This window comes from Pan paniscus, chromosome 20, assembly GCF_029289425.2.
Source record: "Pan paniscus chromosome 20, NHGRI_mPanPan1-v2.0_pri, whole genome shotgun sequence".
Taxonomy (NCBI): domain Eukaryota; kingdom Metazoa; phylum Chordata; class Mammalia; order Primates; family Hominidae; genus Pan; species Pan paniscus.
This window is the reverse complement of record NC_073269.2, coordinates 64,391,110-64,412,648: the sequence shown is the minus strand read 5'-3', so window position 1 is coordinate 64,412,648 and position 21,539 is coordinate 64,391,110. Positions and strand designations below refer to the sequence as shown.

The following is a 21,539-nucleotide window of genomic DNA, read 5'->3' as shown; positions in this document are numbered from 1 at the left end:
GGCTCATGCCTATAATCCCAGCACTTTGGGGGGCCGAAGCAGGCAGATCACCTGAGGCCAGGAGTTCGAGACCAGCCTGGTCAACATGGTGAAACCTGTCTCTACTAAAAATACAAAAATTAGCTGGCGTAGTGGTGGGCACCTGTAATCCCATCTCGGGAGGCTGAGGCAGGAGAACTGCTTGAACCCGGGAGGTAGAGGTTGCAATGAGCCAAGATCGTGCCACTGCACTCTAGCCTTGGCGACAACAGTGAGACTCCGTCTCAAAAAAAAAAAATTAAATAGATAAAATAAAACCTCCCACTATGGCTGGTTGCAGTGGCATGTGCCTATAGTCCCAGCTACTCATGAAGCTGAGGCAGGAGGATCGCTTGTGCTCTGGACTTTGAGGCCAGCCTGGGCAACATACTGAGACCCCCATTATAAAAATTAAACAATTACATTAAAACGTTTTTTAAAATTTAAATATAATCTGAGCTACTTGATCAGGAAAAAAACCTCAAAAAACAGATAAATAAAATTTCCCACTATCCTTAGATTTGCTGTTTTCTTCCTACAAACCTAGCTGGCTTTGCTCTGTGTTTTTTTGTTGTTGATTGTTTGTTTGTTTGTTTTTTGAGATGGAGTTTTGTTCTGTTGCCCAGGCTGGAGTTCAGTGGTTCAATCTTGGCTCACTGCAACCTCTGTCTCCCAGGTTCAAGCAATTCTTCTGCTTCAGCCTCCTGGAGTAGCTGGGATTACAGGCATGTGCCACCATGCCTGGCTAATTTTTGTGTTTTTGTAGAGACATGGTTTTACCATGTTGGCCAGGCTGGTCTTGAACTCCTGACCTCAAGTGATCCGCCTGCCTCAGCCTACCAAAGTGCTGGGATTACAGGCATGAGCCACCGCACCCGGTCTGCTCTGTGTTTTGAGGCATGTTGTTACTGTTACATTGCCCTGTGATCCTCACTTGAAATTTTTCTTTGGTTTATAAAGAGCCACAAAACCCTTCTTTGTTTGGCATTCACCTGTCCCATCCTTTCACTTTTGGCTTTTATGTCCTTTTGCTTTAGGAATACCTGTTACAAACATGTTTTTTAATACAGTCTAATGCAGTCTTTATCTGACCCATCAAGGCCATTTACATTTATTGTAATTGTTGATACCTTACTTTACACTTTGTATTTAGCCTGTCCTTTTTGTGCTGTTTTTTACCCCTTACCAGCTTTCTGGATTGATCGGGTTTTTTGTTTGTTTGTTTTTGTTTTTAATTCTGACCTCCCTCTACAATGTTTTTCAACTTCAGTACTATGGACATTTGGGGCTGGATCATTTTGTGTTGTGGAAGTCCATCGTGTGCATTATAGGATATTTAGCAGCATCCCTGGCTCCTAGGAACATCTGCCCCCTAGTCAGACTGACAACCAAAATCATCTCCAAATATTGCCAAGTATCTTCTGGAAGTAGAAACATCCCTGGTTAAAAACTACTGCTCTGTGGGCTTTCATGTTTTATACTACATTTATTCTTTTAATTCTGACTTGAGCAGGTCTAACATGAATCATGAAAAACTTGAGGACTTCAGAACACTTGATTCTGTTGCCCCACTGGCCACTGTTGTCTAGTATATTAGTCTATCCCATTAATTCCAAGTCATGATTTCTGCATTTCATGTGGTCAGCATTGGATTTGATTTAAATATACATTCATCAGTTTTTTTTTTTTAAGAGATGACATCTCACTGTGTTGCCCAGACTAGTCATAAATGCCTGGGCTCAAGTGATTCCCCCACCTCGACCTCCCAAAGTGCTGGGATTACAGGTGTGAGTCACCACACCTAGCCCACATTCATCATATTCATCAATTCCTTTGTTTTTCCTTCCTTCGTTCTTGGGTTTTTTTTGAAGAACAACATTTTCTAATTCCTCTGGCTAGTATCCTTGGAAATGAACTCTGCTTTTGCTTTCCTGAATTTTTTTTTTTTTTTTTTTGAGACAGAGTCTCACTGTTGTCCAGGCTGGAGTGAATCATAGCTCACCGCAGCCTCAACCCCTAGAGCTCAAGCAATTCTCCTACCTCAGCTTCCCAAGTAGCTGGGACTAACAGGCGCATGCCACCACACCCTGCTAATTTTTGTATCTTTTGTAGGGACGGGGTTTCACCATGTTGCCCAGGCTGGTCTCAGACTCTTGGGCTCAAGTGACCCATCCACCTTGGCCTACCAAAGTGTTGAGAGTACAGGTATGAGCCACCACATCCAGCCTCTGAAACAGTCTTATCTCACCTTTGCTCTTGAACAATAGTGTGACTGATAGATTTTTTCCTTCAGTGCTTTGAAAGTAGCCTTCCATTACCTTTGGGTTTCCAGTTTTTCTATTAAGTGATCTATTGTAATAATTTTCGTCATTCACTGGTGGTTTCTCTTCTCTCTGCTGGCCTTTAAGGCCATCTATTGGCCAGGCGTGGTGGCTCACGCCTGTAATCCCAGCACTTTGGGAGGCTGAGGCGGGCGGATCACGAGGTCAGGAGCTCGAGACCATCCTGGCTAACATAGTGAAACCCTGTCTCTACTAAAAGTACAAAAAATTAGCTGGGTGTGGTGGCAGACACCTGTAGTCCCAGCTACTGGGGAGGCTGAGGCAGGAGAATGGCGTGAACCCGGGAGGCGGAGCTTGCTGTGAGCTGAGATCACACCACTGCACTCCAGCCTGGGTGACAGTGCAAGACTCTGTCTCAAAAAAAAAAGAAAAAAGAAAAAGACCATCTATCTACGTAGGTATGGATTGATGTTCGTTTATCCAGCTTTGTGACTCTGAGATACTTACCAGTGGAACTGCTGGGTGGTAGAATATACCTAATTTATGTTTTCTTTTTTTTTTTCTTTTTCAGACGGAGTCTCGCTCTGTCGCCCAGGCTGGAGTGCAATGGTATAATCTTGTCTCACTGCAACCTCCGCCTCCTAGGCTCAAGCGATTCTCCTACCTCAGCCTCCCGAGTAGCTGGGATTACATGCATGCGCCACCGCGTCCAGCTAATTTTTGTATTTTTAGTAGAGACATAGTTGCCCAGGCTGGTCTTGAACTCCTGACCTCAGGTGATCCACCCGCCTCAGCCTCCCAAAGTGCTGGGATTACAGGCGTGAGCCACTGTGCCTGGCTTAATTTTTGTATTTTTAGTGGAGATGGGGTTTCACCATGTTAGTCAGGCTGGTCTCGAACTCCTGAGCTCAGGTGATCCACCCACCTCAGCCTCCCAAACTGCTGGGATTATAGGCGTGAGCCACCGCGCCTGCCCCCAGTTTATGTTTTCACAGCTGCCACTAAGGTACCCTGCCAAGCACGCTGACCACTTTCCAAGCCCTCTTCCCTTGTGACCTACCAAAGCTTTATATTATCGTACTTCATTTTATTTTTACTCACGTGAAATGTGTATATTTTGTGTTCTTAAAGTCGCAGTTTGGAATTGCCTGAATGATAGAATGAGAAAATAAATATTGATGTTTTCAGGACATTTCTTTTTTTGCTTTTTTTTTTTTTTTTTTGAGGCAGAGTCTCGCCCTGTTGCCCATGCTGGAGTGCACTGGCGCTATCGCGGCTCACTGCAAGCTCTGCCTCCCGGGTTCATGCCATTCTCCTGCCTCAGCCTCCCCAGTAGCTGGGACTACAGGCGCCCGCCACCACGCCTGGCTAATTTTTTGTATTTTTAATAGAGACGGGGTTTCACTGTGTCAGCCAGGATGGTCTCGATCTCCTGACCTTGTGGTCCACCTGCCTCAGCCTCCCAAAGTGCTGGGATTACAGGCGTGACCCACCGCGCCTAGCCAATGTTTTCAGGACATTTCTATTTTCCCTTCACGAAGTGCTCTTTGATTACTTTGCCCATTTTTTTTCTTTTTATGTGCTGTTCTGTAAGAATCCTCTGTAGCTCTTGGGCAGTAATTCTTTGTGCTTTTAAATCTTATTTTCTCTCTGTAAGAATCCTCTATAGCTCTTGGGCAGTAATTCTTTGTGCTTTTAAGTCCTATTTTCTCTCTATCTGCCACTTGCATTTTGTCTCTTATTGTGTCTTTTATTGGATGGAAAATTTGAATGCTGATATCAGACTTCTTAATCCTTGTCTGTTTTTTATTTTTTGGTTTTTGTTTTTTGTTTTTAAGACACGGTCTCTTTTGCCCAATCTGGAATGCAGTGGTACAATTACAGCTCACTGCAGCCTCAGCCTTCTGTGTGGGCTCAAGTGATAACTCCCACTTCAGCCTCCCAGAGTGCTGGGATTACAGGCATGACCCCCAATGCTTGGCCATATGGTTTTTTTGGTTAAGTTTTGTTGATCAAAGTCTGCCACACTTATGAAGGCATACTACATTATTTAAACTTTGACTTTATGTTGCAGCCTGTATCCTTCTGAAATTTAAATACACGCGCACACACACACATATATACACATATACATGTATATATATTTAAATTGTCTAGAATGTAGACATATATGTATGTATGTATTCTGAGGCAAGGGTCTATTTTCATTTTACCTTAAAAAATAGAAGGCTGGGCACAGTGGCTCATCCCTGTATTTGCAGCATTTTGGGAGGCTGAGGTGGGATAATTGCTTGAAGTTTTTGAGATTGAGGCTTCAGTGAACCAAGATCACACCACTGCACTTCAGCCTGAATGACAGAGCGAGACCCGATCCCACCAAATGAATGAACGAATGAATGGACAACCAGTTGTCTTAATATTGTGAAGTCTGAGTGGACAAGGATGGTGACAGGAAGATTGATATGCATGAAGACACATGCAACCATTTACAGAATGCCCTTCATCCCCTAGCCTTGGAGACTGCTTTGTACATGATCCAGTTTTTTTTTTTTTTTTTTTTTTTTTGAGACGGAGTCTTGCTCTGTGGCCCAGGCTGGAGTGCAGTGGCACGATCTTGGCTCACTGCAAGCTCTGCCTCCTGGGTTCGTGCCATTCTCCTGCCTCAGCCTCCCGAGTAGCTGGGACTACAGGCGCCCGCCACCACGCCTGGCTAATTGTTTGTATTTTTTTAGTAGAGACGGGGTTTCACCATGTTAGCCAGGATGGTCTCGATCTCCTGACCTTGTGATCTGCCCACCTCGGCCTCCCAAAGTGCTGGGATTACAGGCGTGACCACCGCACCTGGCCGACATGATCCAGTTTTTATAACAACCATGCAGGGCAGTCTTTGACAGTTTTTGTTTTGTTTTGTTTTTTGAGATGGAGTCTCACTCTGCCACGTAGGCTGGAGTGCAGTGGTGCTATCTCAGCTCACTGCAACCTCTGCCTACCGGGTTGAAGTGATTCTCCTGCCTCAGCCTCCAGAGTAGCTGGGACTACAGGCATGTGCCACCATGCCTGGCTGATTTTTTTTGTATTTTTAGTAGAGACGGTGTTTCACCATGTTGGTCAGGCTGGTCTTGAACTCCTGACTTCAAATGATCCACCTGCCTCCACTTCCCAAAGTGCTGGGATTACAGGAGTGAACCACTGTGCCCCGCCAGGTCATTGACAGTTCTAAGACTTAGACCCAGAACTTTTAGGTCACCAAGCCTGTGCTTTGTCCTGTCCATGAATGCAGAACTTTGATAACAGAGCTGGGGTGAGAACTGCTCCTTCAGTGCTGTTGTAAGCTCATTGTGAAGTCAGAGCTTTGGAAATGTGTACTGATGGGCAGTGTGTGACAGGGACAAGAATGCAGTGGCTGGGATGGAATTCTAGGGGGAGCAGGGATGCTTGGCCTCTGGTCTCTCACATCTCAAACTAATCCTTTTGGTGATGATTTATCCCGAGGTCCATTCCTCCTGCCTGCTCTCTAGGAAGATGAAAATGCTACATGGCTGTTTTTGAATCTGTTCTTGGTTCCATTCCTTGGCTATGATTTTACCTCTTCCTTGTATAAATTTGAATTTAAAAGAGAAAACAAGTAAAAAAATACACATCTTTACACCTAGCCCATCATCATTGTCTGTTTCTCTTACAGATAAAGCTTCATATACCTAAGTCTGCATTTTTCTTCTTTTTGCAGTTTGGGATATGAGATTGAAAATGACAACTTGGAATTTTCCTGAGAGAGAAGTACCCTGTGATGTAGAAGTGGAAAGATTCACAAGGGAAGTTCCCTGCTTGTCCAGTTTAGGTGATGGTTGGGACTGTGAGAACCAGGAGGGACACTTGAGGCAATCAGCTTTAACTCTGGAGAAACCAGGGACTCAGGAAGCAATTTGTGAATATCCTGGTTTTGGGGAGCATTTGATTGCAAGCTCAGACCTTCCACCGTCTCAGAGAGTTCTGGCAACAAATGGTTTCCATGCACCTGACTCAAATGTTAGTGGTCTGGATTGTGACCCCACCTTACCCAGCTATCCTAAAAGTTATGCAGATAAGAGAACTGGTGACAGTGATGCCTGTGGAAAAGGCTTCAACCATTCCATGGAAGTTATTCATGGAAGAAATCCAGTGAGAGAGAAGCCCTACAAATACCCTGAAAGTGTTAAGTCTTTTAATCATTTTACCTCTCTTGGTCATCAGAAAATAATGAAAAGAGGCAAGAAATCGTATGAAGGTAAGAATTTTGAGGACATCTTTACTCTGAGCTCATCGCTTAATGAAAACCAGAGAAATCTCCCTGGAGAGAAACAATATAGATGTACTGAATGTGGCAAATGCTTCAAACGGAACTCTTCTCTTGTTTTGCATCACCGAACTCACACCGGAGAGAAGCCTTATACTTGTAATGAGTGTGGAAAGTCCTTCTCCAAGAACTACAACCTGATTGTGCATCAAAGAATCCACACAGGAGAGAAGCCCTATGAATGCAGTAAATGTGGGAAAGCTTTCAGTGACGGCTCAGCTCTGACACAGCACCAGAGAATTCACACAGGCGAGAAACCTTATGAATGCCTAGAGTGTGGAAAAACCTTCAACCGAAATTCATCCTTAATTTTGCACCAAAGAACTCATACAGGGGAAAAACCATATAGATGTAACGAATGTGGGAAACCCTTCACTGACATCTCCCACCTTACAGTGCATCTCAGAATCCACACCGGTGAGAAGCCCTATGAGTGTAGCAAATGTGGAAAGGCTTTCCGGGACGGCTCGTACCTCACCCAGCATGAGAGGACTCACACTGGAGAAAAGCCCTTTGAGTGTGCAGAGTGCGGGAAATCCTTCAACAGAAACTCTCACCTCATTGTGCATCAAAAGATCCATTCTGGGGAGAAACCCTATGAATGTAAAGAATGTGGCAAGACTTTCATCGAGAGTGCGTACCTCATCAGGCATCAGAGGATTCATACTGGCGAGAAGCCCTATGGCTGCAACCAGTGTCAGAAACTTTTCAGGAATATCGCTGGCCTCATTAGGCACCAGAGGACTCATACTGGTGAGAAGCCCTATGAGTGTAATCAGTGTGGCAAAGCCTTCAGGGACAGCTCCTGTCTGACCAAGCACCAGAGAATTCACACTAAGGAGACCCCATATCAGTGTCCAGAATGTGGGAAGTCCTTCAAGCAGAACTCTCACCTGGCAGTACATCAGAGACTCCATAGCAGGGAGGGTCCCAGCCGGTGTCCTCAGTGTGGAAAAATGTTCCAAAAGAGCTCATCCCTTGTTCGACATCAAAGAGCACACCTGGGAGAGCAACCCATGGAAACATAATGGTTGGGGGCCACATGAGTCTTCCAGTTCGCTCTCACTCCTGTGTTTAGGAGGCGTGTCTTAGATCTGACTCCTCTCTGGTCAGTAGAAAAGAATCCTTTAAGCTATCCAGTGAATTGATGAATGTGAGACATCGCTGAGCCACACTGTTAAGTCTGCTCATTGGGGAACTCCAGAGACAACTTAGGATGAGGGCAGAAAAGTCTTTGGGGATGATTCAGTCTGTACCAGACATGACAACACACACAATGGAATGAAATGTGCAAACATGGGGGTGACACCACAGAGAGAACCTGTGAATGCATTCAGAACATGATTGGAATGAAGAGCCCTGTAGTAGGGAGTTTCCACCTTGTGCGTAAGCAAACACTGAATCAACTTTTTTTTTTTTTTTCAGACAGAGTCTCACTGTGCAGTGGCACGATCTCCACTCACAGCAACCTCTGCCTCCCAGGTTCAGGCAGTTCTCCTGCCTCAGCCTCCAAAGTAGCTAGGATTACAGGTGCCTGCCACCATGCCTGGCTAATTTTTTCTATTTTTAGTAGAGACAGGGTTTCACTATGTTGGCCAGGCTGGTCTTGAACTCCTGACCTCATGATCCGCCCACCTCAGCCTCCCAAAGTGTTGGGATTACAGGCATGAGACACTGCCTGGCCTGAATCAACCTTTTTAAGTGTAATCAGAAAGAGAGGCTTTGGCAGGGGCTCTTACTGTGTTTTCTGTAACAACAAAGGTGTACAATGAGAGAGTCCACACAGTGCTGTACTGCACACACCACAGAATGTGTGAGATTTTCCTGTTTGAATGTATGTCTGCATTATACTCCTGCAATAATGCGGAGGACTCTTTGCAGGAGGGCAAACTAGGTGAATAAATTACCTGTGAATGAACAATGAAGTCGTTCCTCTTAAGACTGAAACAAGCAGGCCAGATGTGGTGGCTCACGCCTGTAATCCCAGCACTTTGGGAGGCCGAGGCGGCCAGATCACAAGGTTAGGAGTTCAAGACCAGCCTGGCCAGCATGGTGAAACCCCATCTCTACCAAAAATACAGGAAATTATCTGGGCATAGTAGTGTGTGCCTGTAATCCCAGCTACTTGGGAAGCTGAGGCAGGAGAATTGCTTGAACCTGGGAGGTGGAGGTTGCAGTGAGCTAAGATCGCACCACTGCACTCCAGCCTGGGTGACAGAGCGAGACTCCATCTCAAAAAAAAAAAAAAAAAAAAAAAGACTGAAACAAGCTTGTGCTAAGATGGAAAGGGCTGCTTCTAACAGATGTGGTTTGTTGCTTTAGTTGTTGAAGCAAAAATACTGAGTTGTTATGTTTATGTTATCACCCCACCACTACCTCCATGGTTGTTCATTTAGGATGCTTCTAATTCAGCCACTGTGAACCATTATAAAGGTTTTATTGCCATGTTGAAAATGTTTATAATATGGCAAAAAGGGGCATCAAATAGAAGATTTACTATTATTCCAGCCATGTAAAAATATGTGCACATATGGATGTATGTTGAAAGTGGATGATGGAGAAATAAAATGTGGTTTTCTTTGGGGACTGGAATTTTGTATCATATTTTTTTCTCTGTTACAGATACTTGTTGGCATAATAATTTGGTAATAAATTAAAAAGTGAAGCCAAAAGGAGGTTAATTTGGGGTTTCTTTGGACCTTTAGTAGTAGGGACTGGATCAGGGCAACAGGGAAGCTGTAAGTGTGGATGGAGGGGCATTGGGCAGTAGCGTCTCTGGAATCAGCATCCCAAAGCCCAGGGCATGAGAATAACTTACTTCTTTGGGACTTGGGTTATAAGGGGTTGTCAGTGCAGAAGAGAGAGTGAGTCCCAGAGAATGGAGAACAGGAAGCCTGTAGAAAATTTGGGATGACTTTGGAGTGGCCCTTCCGAGGCAGTGCAGTGCTGGCCGAGTGAAAGCCAGTCAAGGTGGATGACACAGCCTTGAAGCCCCATGAGTGGATCCCCTTGGGATTTTGCCTCTAGACAATTTCCTCTCCTGGGAGAAGGGACAGGTGTGACGATAGTGAAGATTAGTGATGAGTCAGTCCAGGACTGGGGTCAGCCAGGCCCATTGTATTAGCTGGATCAAGGTTCATGTGTGTGTGACCTGGTGTCTCCATGGTGCTGGTATTCTGAGGTCCGGACCCTCAGGCCAGCTCGTGGGGAGCTTCAAGCAGCCATGCCTCCTTCCATGTGTGTCTTCTCTTTTGTCTGGCATCAGCTGTGGCCTCCATGGCACTTGCTGTCTCCCATGAGGCAGCCAACCTTGGTATGCCTCTGATAGCTGTGTCATGGGAAGGGTGGGCAGCCAGTCCTGAGAGAGGAATGAGTAGATAGGTAATGGAGGCATGGAGTGAAGAAGGGAAGAGTGGCCCTGAAAGAGCATTTAGAGAAGTAAAGCTCCCCCACACACATTCGGATATGATGATCTCATGGTGAGAGGTGCAGGGGCATGGAGGACCAGCGGGGACCCTTGTTGAACCCTCTGGAGTCAGGATGGGATGGTGCTGTGTCCCAGGGTGTGGTGATGGATGAAAGGGGACCAGGCTGACTTGTCTTCTCCAGAGAGTTGCGTTTGAGTATAGCCCACATACAGAAAAGTGCACTGCAGACTCTCTTGACCCAACTTAAATCAGGATCCCCTGAGCCCTCTGACCTTGGGCTTCTCCCTTTCCCTGTAGGATCCAGTTTGAGCAAGATGTTTGGATGTGCATAGTAGCTCACACCTGTAATTTCACCACTTCAGGAGGCTGAGGCAGGAGGATTGCTTGAGCCTAGGCATTTAAGACCAGCCTGGGCAACATAGCAAGACCCGCATCTCTGCAAATAGTAATGTAAAAATTAGCCAGGTGTGATGGCATGTGCCTTTAGTTCCAGCTTATCAGGAGGGAGAGTCAGGAAGAAGGCAGAAGAATCTCTTAAGCCTGGGAGTTTGAGGCTACAGTGAGCCGTGATCACACCACTGCACTGTGGGCTGGATAATGGGGCAAGACCCTGTCTCAAAACAGAATCTGATATGGTTTGGCTCTGTGTCCCCACCCAAGTCTCATGTCAAATTGTAATTCTCCTGTTAGGGGAGGGACCTGGGGGGAGATGAATGGATCATGGGGGCAGATTTCCTCCTTGCTGTTCTCATGATAGTGAGTTCACATGAGACCTGCTTGTTTAAAAGTGTGTAGCACTTCCTTCTTCATTCACCCTCTTTCCTGCTCTGCCATGGTAAGACATGCTTACTTCTTCACCTTCTGCCATGACTGTAAGTTTCCTGAGGCCTCCCAGCCATGCTTCATGTACAGCCTGTGGAATCATAAGTCAATTAAACCTCTTTTCTTCATAAATTACCGAATCTTAGGTAGTTCCTCACAGCAGTGTGAGAATGGACTAGTACAGAAAGTTGGTAACAGGAGTGGGGCACTGCTATAAAGATTCCTGAAGCTACTTTGGAACTGGGTAATGTGCAGATGTTGGAACAGTTTGAAGGGATCCGAAGAAGACAGGAAGTTGAGGGAAAGTGTGGAACTTCCTAGAGACTTAAATGGTTGTGACCAAAATGCTAATAATATGGACAGTGAAGTCTGGGCTGTGGTGGTCTCAGATGGAGATGAGGAACTTACTGGTAACTGGAATAAAGGTCACTCTCGCTGTGCTTTAGCAAAAAAACTGGCAGCATTGTGCTCCTGCTCTAGAGATCTGTGACAGACACAACTTGAGCTTGAGAAAGATTATTTAGAGTATCTGGCAGAATAAATTTCTAAGCAGCAGTGTTGGAGAGGTCGCCTGGCTGCTTCTTAAAGTCTGCACTCAATTGCATAATCAAAGAAATGACCTAAAACTATAACTTACATTTAAACTGGAAGCAAAGCATGAAAGTTTTGAAAATTTGCTGCCCATTTTCTGGCAGGAATCGAAGGCTGCAGAAATGTACATAAGTAAAGAAGAGCTGAAAGTTAATAGCCAAGATAATGAGCAAAATGCCTGCAGGGCATTTCAGAGACCTTCTCAGCAGCCCCTCCCATCACAAGCCTGGAGGCCTAGGAGAGAAAAATGGTTTTGTGGGCCAGGGTCCAGGGCCCCAGTGCTCTGTGCATCCTCAAGACTTGGCATCCTGCATCCCAGCTGCGTCAGTTCTAACTGTGGCTAAAGGGGGCCAATGTACAGCTTGGTCTATTGCTTCAGAGGGTGCAAGTCCCAAGCCTTGGCAGCTTACACATGTTATTGGACCTGTGGGTGCACAGAAGGCGAGAGTTGAAGTTTGGGAGCCTCTGCCTAGATTTCAGAGGATGTATGGGAACACCTGGACGTCCAGGCAGAAGTCTGCTGCATGGGTGGAGCCCTCATGGAGAACCTCTGCTAAGGCAGGGGGATGGGGGAAATGTGGGGTTGGAACCCCCACACAGAGTCCCCACTCAGGCACTGCCTAGTGGAGCTGTGAGAAGAGGGTCATCATCCTCCAGAGTCCAGAATGGTAGGTCCACCGTTAGCTTGCACTGTGTGCCTGGAAAAGCCACAAGCACTCAATACCAGCCTGTGAAAGCAGCCACAGGGGCTGTACCCTGCATTGCCACAGGAGTGGAGTGCCCAAGGCCTTGGGAGCCCAGCCCTTGCATCAGTGTGACCTGGATGTGAGACATGGAGTCAAAGAAGATTATTTAGGAGCTTAAACATTTAATGACTGCCCTGCTGGTATTCAGACTTGCATGGGACCTGTAGCCCCTTTGTTTTGACCAAGTTCTCCCTTTTGGAATAGGGGAATTTACCCAATGCCTGTACCCTCCATTGTACCTTGGAAGTAACTCACTTGCTTTTGATTTTACGGGCTCATAGGTGAAAGGGACTTGCCTTGTCTCAGATGAGTCTTTGGACTTGCACTTTTGAGTTAATGCTGGAATGAGTTAAGACTTTGGGGGACTGTTGGGAAGGCATGATTGCATTTTGCAATATGAGAAGAATATGAGATTTAGGGGTGGGACAGGGATAGAATGATATGGGTTAGCTCTGTGTTTCTGCCAAAATCTCATGTCAAATTGTAATTCCCAGTGTTGGGGGACAGACCTGGTGGGAGGTGATTGTATCATGGGGGTGGATTTCCCCTTTTGCTGTTTTCATAATAGTGAGTGAGTTTTCATGAGACCTGGTTGTTTAAAAGTGTGTAGCACTCCCCACTCCACTTTGATATCTGATCAAATTCCTTGTCCCCCACCTTCAATGTCTTCTTCCCTTTTGGCCTGCCTTTAGGAAAACTTCTCTTGAGTTGGTCTGGCAAGAATTCACCCCTTATCCCTGAGGTTTGCACTTAGTAATTTTTCATCCTCCAGACACCCTGCTGCTTCTCGGCTTTAAGCCCTCACTTGTTCTTGTCTAAGCTGGAGTTGAGTCTGGCCTCCCAAGCCCCTCTGTAGTAGCTTCTGGAATAAAGCCCGCCTCACCATGTGTTTGTATGAATGGAATTAGATGTCTGCCTGTTGCACAACATTGTGTAGGTTAGACTCATCCATGTTGCTGCAGGCAGCTGTGGTTTCTCCTCAGTGCTGTGTAATATTCCATGGTGTGGGCGCACTTGAACATGTGGATCTATTCACTGTGAGCAGTGGTTCTCATCCAGGGGCAATTTTGCCCCCAGGGGACATATGGAGACATCTGGGTGGTCATGATGAAGGGTGGCATCTGGCAGGTGGAGGCTGGGGCTGCTGCTAAACATCCTTCAAGGCTCATGATGGCCCCCACAGCAGAGTTATCCAGCCCAGGTGTGAGCTGTGCCAAGGCTTAAGTGTATACATTTCTTGTTCATACTTTCAAAAGAATGAACCCCATTATTGGGGGGGAAAAGTCTTACATTCCCAGGATGTGTACAGTTATAAGTTACAGATTTATGTCTCTGTAGAAACGTGTGTATCATAAGACACAAATCCCTAGTGGACTGTCAGGAACGCCCAGGCTGGGCACTTCACTTTGGTGTCTGCAGCTCTCAAGTAAAATATGCAGGTGTTGCAGTTAGTGTCAGCAGCATCTCTACCTCTTGGTTCTACCTTTCAGATTCTGGGATGGACTCATCCCCTGACCAGTTGTGGCCAGAGAGTAAGCATTCTGAAGAAGTGGTGTCAACTATGATATTGGTATGAGCCCCATGGTTTTGTGTGAATTGTATTCCTCTTGATCTTTATTGAAAAAATTTTCCTAGGCTGGGCACTATGGCTCACACTTGTAATCCCAGGACTTCGGGAGGCTGAGGTGGGAGGATAACTTGAGTCCAGGAATTTGGGACCAGCCTGGGCAACAGACAGAGACCCTATCTCTACAAAATGAAATGAAATAATAATAAATAAGCTTTTCTCAAATTAGCAGGAATCACTGCTGTAATGAACATGTAGTAGTCCTCCCCACCAAATCCAAGGGGGATACATTCCAGTACCATGGTGGATGCCTAAAACCTCTTATGACACCAAACCGTATATACAGTTGTCCCTCTATATCTGTGGGAGATTGATTCCAAAACTGCCCTCAGACACCAAATCAGATGATGCTCAAGTCCCTCATATAAGATGGTGTGTATTTACATATAATCTACACACATCTTCCAGTGTACTTTAATGTCTAGGTTGGGCGCAGTGGCTCAAGCCTGTAGTCCCAGCACTTTGGGAGGCCAAGGCGGGCAGATCAGCTGAGGTCAGGAGTTCAAGACCAGCCTGGCCAACGTGGCAAAACCCCGTCTCCACTAAAAATACAAAAATTAGCTGGGTGTGGTAGCGTGCACCTGTAATCCCAGCTACTAGAGAGGCTAAGGCAGGAGAATCACTTGAACCTGGGAGGTGGAGTCTGCAGTGAGCCAAGATCATGCCACTGCACTCCAGCCTGGGAGACAGAGTGAGACTCCATCTCAAAAAAAAAAAAAAAAATAGTAATGTTTAGATTACTTATGTTCCCTAATACAACGTAAATACTTTGTAATTTTTATACTGTATTGTTTAGGAGGTAATGATGAGGAAAAAAGTCTGCACACGCTCACTACAGATGCAGTGTTTTTTCAAATACTTTCAATCCAAAGTTGGTTGAATCTACAAATGTGGAACCTACGCATATGGGGGGCTAACTGTATACTATGTTTTTTCTTATACTTAACCTGTGATAAGGTTTAATTTATAAAATATTTTTTAAAGTAAAGGTTACTTGAACACAAGTAATGTGATACTATGATGGTTAATTTAATAACCAAGGTGGCTTCTAAAAGTAACTAATAGGGGGTATACAGTGTGGACACACTAGACAAATGCCTGGTTCCCATCCTGGATGGGATGGTGTGGTACAGCATGGGATTTAATCATGCTACTCAGAGCAGTGTGCAATGTGAAACTTATGAATTGTTTATTTCTGGATTTTCCATTTAATATTTTCAGACCACAGTTGACCTCGGGTAACAAAGGTGGAGAAGTGAAACTGCCAGTCGCGAGAGGCTACTGTAATTCAATCACAGAGGATAGAAACTCCTGACCAAAGAGAATATGAGATGTGGACTAGGTGAGTTCCAGATGGATTCTGGGGTAGCCTGGGCCATTGCAAGTTTGGCTGAAATGAGTGGGACACGAGATAGAGAAGAAGGTATCCTGGATTATCTGGATGGGCCCAATCTAGCACACATGCCCTTAAAAGCAGAGATTGTGGGCTGGAGTCAGATGCTGAGGAAGGAGCGAGTAGAGAGCTGAAGTGTGAGGAATCTACTCCCTGTTCCTGGCTTTAAAACTGGAAAGGGGCTGGGCACAGTGCCTCACACCTGTAATCCCAGCACTTTGGGAGGCTGAGGTGGATGGATCATTTGAGGTCAGGAGTTTGAGACCAGCCTGACCAACATGGCAAAACCCATCTCTACTAAAAATATAAAAATTAACCGGGCATGATGTCATGCACCTGTAATCCCAATTGCTTGGGGGTCTGAGGCAGGAGAATTGCTTGAACCTGGAAGGCAGAGGTTGCAGTGAGCCAAGATCGTACCACTGCACTCCAGCCTGGGCAACAGAACAAGACTCCATCTCAAAAAAAAAAAAAAAAAACAAAAAAACCAACTTATGTTCATCAGAAAGCAATATTATGCAAGTGAAAGGGCAAGTGACAGAGTGGGAGAAGACCATCGTAGAGCCAACAAAAGATTGGCCTCCAAATATATAAAGAACTCAGCATCTCAATAAGAATGCAACTTAATAGAAAAGTTGGCAAATGACTTGAACCAGCCCCCTCATAAACAAGGAAAAGTCCAAATGGCCAATAAGTGCATGAAAGTGTGCCCAACTTTACTACTAATCAGAGAAACCACAATGAGATGCTACTTCACATCACACTAATGGCAAAAATGAAAACAACAGATAGTACCAAGTGTTGACAAGAATGGGGAGCAACTGGGAATCTTATACACCACTGCAGGGGGCACTGTAAACTAGTGTTATCTCCTAACCTGAACAGGTGCACCCATGAAGAGACAGCTGCAGTCCTAGGCATTCACCCAACAGAAATACAAACCTGCTTATCAAAAGATGCACACACAATGTTCACAGCAGGTTCCTTTGTAGTAACTCCCAACTGGAAACAGCCCAAATATCCATTGACAGGAAGGAAAATGAGCAAATGGTGTATTCACAGTGGAGCATTTTATACGATCACATAAAATGATTATTGTGCCCTGGAGGATTACACAGCCAAGTGTAGTGGTTATTGCACCATGGAAGATTACACAACCACATGAAAGGGTTATTGTGGCGTAGAGTATTACACAGCCTTGTAAAGTGGTTATTGTGCCATAGAGTGTTATGCAATGGCGTAAAGTGGTTATTTTGGCACGGAACCTTATGCATGGCAATGGGTTTTTGTGCCATGGAGAGTTACACAACCGCATGAAGGGGTTATTGTGCCATGGAGTCTTACATAACTGCGTAGAGGGGTTATCGTGTCGTGGGGTCTTATACAACCGTGTAAATGGGTTATTTTCAATGGAGCATCACACAACTGAGTAAAATGGTTATTGTGCATGGAGCGTTAAACGACCGCATGAAGGTGTCAGCGTCCATTGGCGCGTTCCACACCCCTGTAGAGGAGTGACTCCAGGCCCCAGTCCCCGACGCCGTGAGAGGAAGGAGACACAGCAGCCTACGAGTGGGACCCGTGTGAACGAGATTCTGCCGAGACCACGCGCGCCCAGGGTGGTACAGGCTCGCAAGCGGATATACGGCTGGTCAACCTGAGAGACAAGGTGCTCGTCCGCAGCGGCTCAAGGCAGCCCACGTGCGCTCCCGGCGTCTTTCCGTCTGTTAAACCTCACCTACCAGCAGAAGCGAAGGACAAAGAACCCCGAAAGGCAGCACTGCGAGCGCTCCCAGGTTCTGGCTGCCAGGCAGCTGCGGCCACGGCCCCGCCCCGGGCCGGCCCCGGCCCCGCCCTCGACACACTAGGCCCCGCCCCCAGCGTCCGGTGTCACCGGAAATATCGCATCCGGGAACTCTGCGCGCCCATGCGGAGAGTCCGAGGGCGCGCTGACGAGGACGCTACGGCGGCTGGAGGTGAGTTCCGTCCTCTCGCGGCCTCTCGGGTCTGTTTCCTCCGTTCCCGCCCACCGGTCGCGGAGCCAAGGCCTAGTGAGGGTGGGGTCGAGGACTCCAGAGCGGCTGGGGCTGGGCGGTGGCTGCGTGGTCGCTCTTTCTGTCTGTGAGGGTACGCGGCAGCCCTGCTCTGGGCAGGGGCTTGTTAGGGGCGCTGGCTTGTGGTTCCCGGCGGGGCGGGCGTGAGGAACTCTCTCCGCCAGGCGCGGACCCTCCCGCGTGTCTTCTCCCCTTGGCGTGCGGGGCTGGTAGGCGCATCTCCTCGCCGGGCGCGGACCCCCTAACGCCTCTCCCCGCAGGGCGCGAGCCCTCTACTCTCCTTTCGTGGTGGGGCGCGGACCCCTACTCCCTCCTCTTCGTTGGGCGTGGGCCCCCTATACCCTTCTCCCCAGGGCGGTGCCAACTCCGAATTTCCTCTCCCGTCGCCCTGTGGAGCACGGACCCTCTAATTCTCTCTCCTAGTGGGCGCAGGCCCCCTTTGGGGCGGGGGCTCATTTCTCTTCCTCTACCCTCCCACTGGAGCGGATCCCTTTTTTTTTTCGCCCGTCCCTTAACCTCAGCCTCCCCAATATTCTTTTTTTTTTTTTTCCTGCGGGCACAGATGGCCTTTTCTCACCTTCCCAGGGTATGGACCCCTCCTCTCTTCCTGCACAGGTGCGGACGCCCCTCCCTTCTGCCTCTCCTCACAAGATTTGGGCTTGAACAACCTATTCTGCTTCCCGTGTCTTACTCCCAAGGACGCTTTCCCCACTTTTCATCCTACTCCTCCTAACAACCCTGTTCTTCCTCTCCTTTATCCCAAGAGATGGCTTCCTCCTCTGCCCCTTTAGGGTTGTGTGTTCCTTCCCCTTCCTACCCACTGTGAACATTCCCAGCCAGGCTTCCTCCCATCCCTGCTGGGTTCTGACTCCACTGACTTGCCCTTCCTCCCTTCCCTGCGGTTGTATACTGGGCTGCCCTCTCCACAAACCTCTGATGCCCGAATGCTGACCCCCAGGGACAGGCCTCTCAGACTTTGGGATCCTCAGCTGAGCATCTACTCTCCCCCAAACTGTCTTTCTAGTCTCTCCAAGTGGTGACTCCCTCCACCCACAATCCTCTTTGTCCACCTGGATATTTCTCTTTTCCCCAATCCCCACATCGTCTGTGTCCAAAATCCCATGCCTTAACCTTAAAGATATTTCCAGAATTCAGTTAGCTGGGCGTTTTACAATGACATAAATTAAAATTCAAAAGTAGTGTCAGAGGATCTCACATGTCCCCTAAAGCACGCGCTTTTAATCCCAGCTGCTCGGGAGGCTGAGGCAGGAGGATCGCTTGAACCTGGGAGGCGGAAGTTGCGGTGAGCCAAGATCATGCCACTGCACTCCAGCACTGACAGAGCGAGACTCTGTCTCAAAAAAATAGAAGTAAAAAAGATATTTCCAGAATTTAGCCACATCACCACACCTCTACTCTCTGGTACGGGCATCTCCTTGCTCCCGTGCCTCTGGCCTCCTCACGATTCAGTGGAAGCCTGTCAGGTCACATCTGTCCTCTAAACACTCTCCTTACTCAGTAACAGGCAGAATCCTCACATGCCCTAGGACTGGGGCTGCTGGGCTAAGGACTGTTTGCTGCTGGGTTGCAGGTGATGATGATAGAGCTTGCATCAGGTGAAATTCCGTGCCCTAGCTTCTTCCTTCGGCAGTTCATTCTCTGAGGTTGCTTGGCTTTTGAGTTGTGGGCAGTGGATAGAGATTGGGACGGTTTGGGAAAGGAGCTCTAACTCAGAAACTGGATTGCAGGTATGTGCTTCCTCAGTTTGCAGAGCGTTTGATAGTGACAGATTCTGCAGTTCTTTGCCTATTCCCCTACCAGAATGCCTACTCTGTGAGGTGGAGGTCTTCATCTGTCTGATCCACTGCTGAATTATTGATACCTAGAACAGGTCCTGGCATACAGTACGTGTTCAGTAAATGTTTGCAGAATGAAAGAAAAAGAGCCATCCCTGTGACCACAGGAAGCTGCCCCTTTTCCCACAGACTTAAGATCACAGAGGGGGTGTGTGATGAATTCACTGCACATTTATCTAGTGTGCCCAGGCCGGTTTTTTTAGAGTTTTTTCCTTTGTAATATCCAGTGCCTCGGGCAATATGGAGTATGGGGTGTTTGTGTGTGCATGCGTGCGTGTGTTTGAAATTGGCATGCTTTATGTGCTACGAAACTTTGCAACCTTCTTCTCTCCCCAACCTTGTACTAGGTGAAGCTTTCAGCACACCGGCCTTCACTGCTCTATAGTATTCTACCTTGTGAAAATGCCACAGTTTTTTTTTGTCTTGCCTTTCCTGTTGATGAACATCTTGGAAGTTTCCAGGTTTTCAGCGTTTCCACCAGTGCTTTAGGGAGGCATGTTGAATGTGTATCCTTGTAAGGGTTTTTCTAGCCTGTAGGTTTTCAAAATTTTCACACAAGCATTGAGAGAAACATATACGTGATGACTTGCATGCATATCTAACTGGAACAAAAGTTTGATGAAACCACGCTTACTAAATGTGAGATCCTCTGATACTACTTTTGAATTTTAATTTGTCATTGTAAAAAGGATGCCAGTGTGGGTCCACCACATCTCTTGGCATTTAGAATTTTTTATTTCAACCTAGTTCTTCTGAATTGTTCTTCAGAGAGGCTGTGGCATTTCTTATACTAACAAAGACATGTTAATGTTGTGGGAACTACCCGTAATATAATGTTAACTAGGAAAAACAAAAAAGGACCCAAGTTATATATACACGTTGACTCCACCTGTTTCAAAATGATTCTCTGTGAAGAAAACAGGAAGTAAATGCACCCAAGGCTCAACAGTGAGATTATAGATTATTTTTGTCTTTGTACTTATTTATGTTTTCCAGATTTTCTGCAATGAACATGCATTAATTTTGCAGTGATATCTTTAATATAAAATATTTAAATGGAATTTGAAGTTTTATTTAAATAGTAAGCTCCCTGTTGAATCCAGAATAGAATTATATTTGCCCTATTTTCACTTACTTGTCTTCTCAGAAACAATATTTAGCTCACAAACAGATTAAATAGGATTGAACTTGGATCAGCTGCCAACCACTGGGGGCAGCTAGAGGGCCAGTTGATTCCAGGGTTTGCCACAGGAACCTGTGAGTGCTTTGGATAGCTCTGCCTTGCCCTGACTCCAGTTCTTAGTGGCTGACACTTCTGGCCTTCCTTTACTGTCCTGCAACAAAACCTATTGCCTGGAAAGGGCCTTACAAACTAGCATTTTCCCAGTTGGTAACTCCATAGTTGTTTTTTAACAGCTTCTAGCGCTAGCATCATATTTTTCCCCCTTGAACACTTACAACCGTCTCTTGAATGCCTTTTGAGAAACCTGTTATAAGTTCACCTCACCAAGGTGTTAATGAATGATGATCCTGGAATATCTCTCCAGGAGGCATTTATATTTCCCCTGCCTACTTTATATTTTGACAAGTTTCTAAAATACTCTAACAGAAAAGTTGAGAAAAAAGAGTATCATGAATGCCCATCACCCACTCCGAGATTCACCAATTAATATTTTGCCATATTTGTTTTATGTGCCTGTAATATATAACACAATTATATATTTATTAATGTATATTTGTGCATACGTGTATATATACATATTTGTTTATGTATATATTTGGGGGCATATGTGTGTATATATGTATTTTTGTATGTATATATGTATGTGTATATTGTGTATATATTTATATAATGTACATTTGTATATTTGTGCATATATGTATTATGTGTGCATGTGTTTATGTATATGTATGTCTACATGTATATATATTTATTACAAGTATGACACTTTACTCATAAATATGTTGGCACATATATTCTAAGAATAAAGACATTCTTTTGCATAACCATAATACTGTATCACACCTAAGAAAATGAGCAATAATTTCCTGTTATCATGTGATAACCCATCCTTTTCAAAATTTCCCAATTCCTAATTATATTATGACATTATTATTATCATCTTTTTTTTGAGACAGAGTCTTGGCCTGTTGCCCAGGCTGGAGTACAATGGCATGATCTTGGCTCACCACAACCTCTACCTCCCAGGTTCAAGCGATTCTCCTGCCTCAGCCTCCCAAGTAGCTGGGACTATAGGCACGCGCCACCATGCCGTGCTAATTTTTGTATTTTTAATACAGATGGGGTTTCACTATGTTGGCCAGGCTGGTCTTGAACTCCTGACCTTGTGATCTGCCCACCTTGGCCTCCCTTAGTGTTGGGATTACA

General features: G+C 46.0%; 1 protein-coding gene across 9 annotated transcripts in view; it reads left to right on the top strand.

The window, feature by feature from the left end:
* ZNF329 (zinc finger protein 329) overlaps positions 1 to 20,841 on the top strand; it is a 38,334-nt gene extending 17,493 nt beyond the window's left edge. For 8 of the 9 annotated variants that reach the window (XM_008969696.5, XM_008969700.5, XM_008969695.5 and 5 more), the window contains one exon: positions 6,028 to 9,225. In XM_008969696.5, coding sequence (XP_008967944.3) covers positions 6,036 to 7,661 — 1,626 coding nt within the window. In that variant the 5' untranslated portion in view covers positions 6,028 to 6,035 and the 3' untranslated portion in view covers positions 7,662 to 9,225. Of the gene's footprint in view, positions 1 to 6,027; positions 9,226 to 15,068 lie in introns of those variants that run through there. The other variant, XR_004667779.3, reaches the window with a different exon arrangement.
* The last annotated feature ends 698 nt before the right edge of the window (positions 20,842 to 21,539 follow it).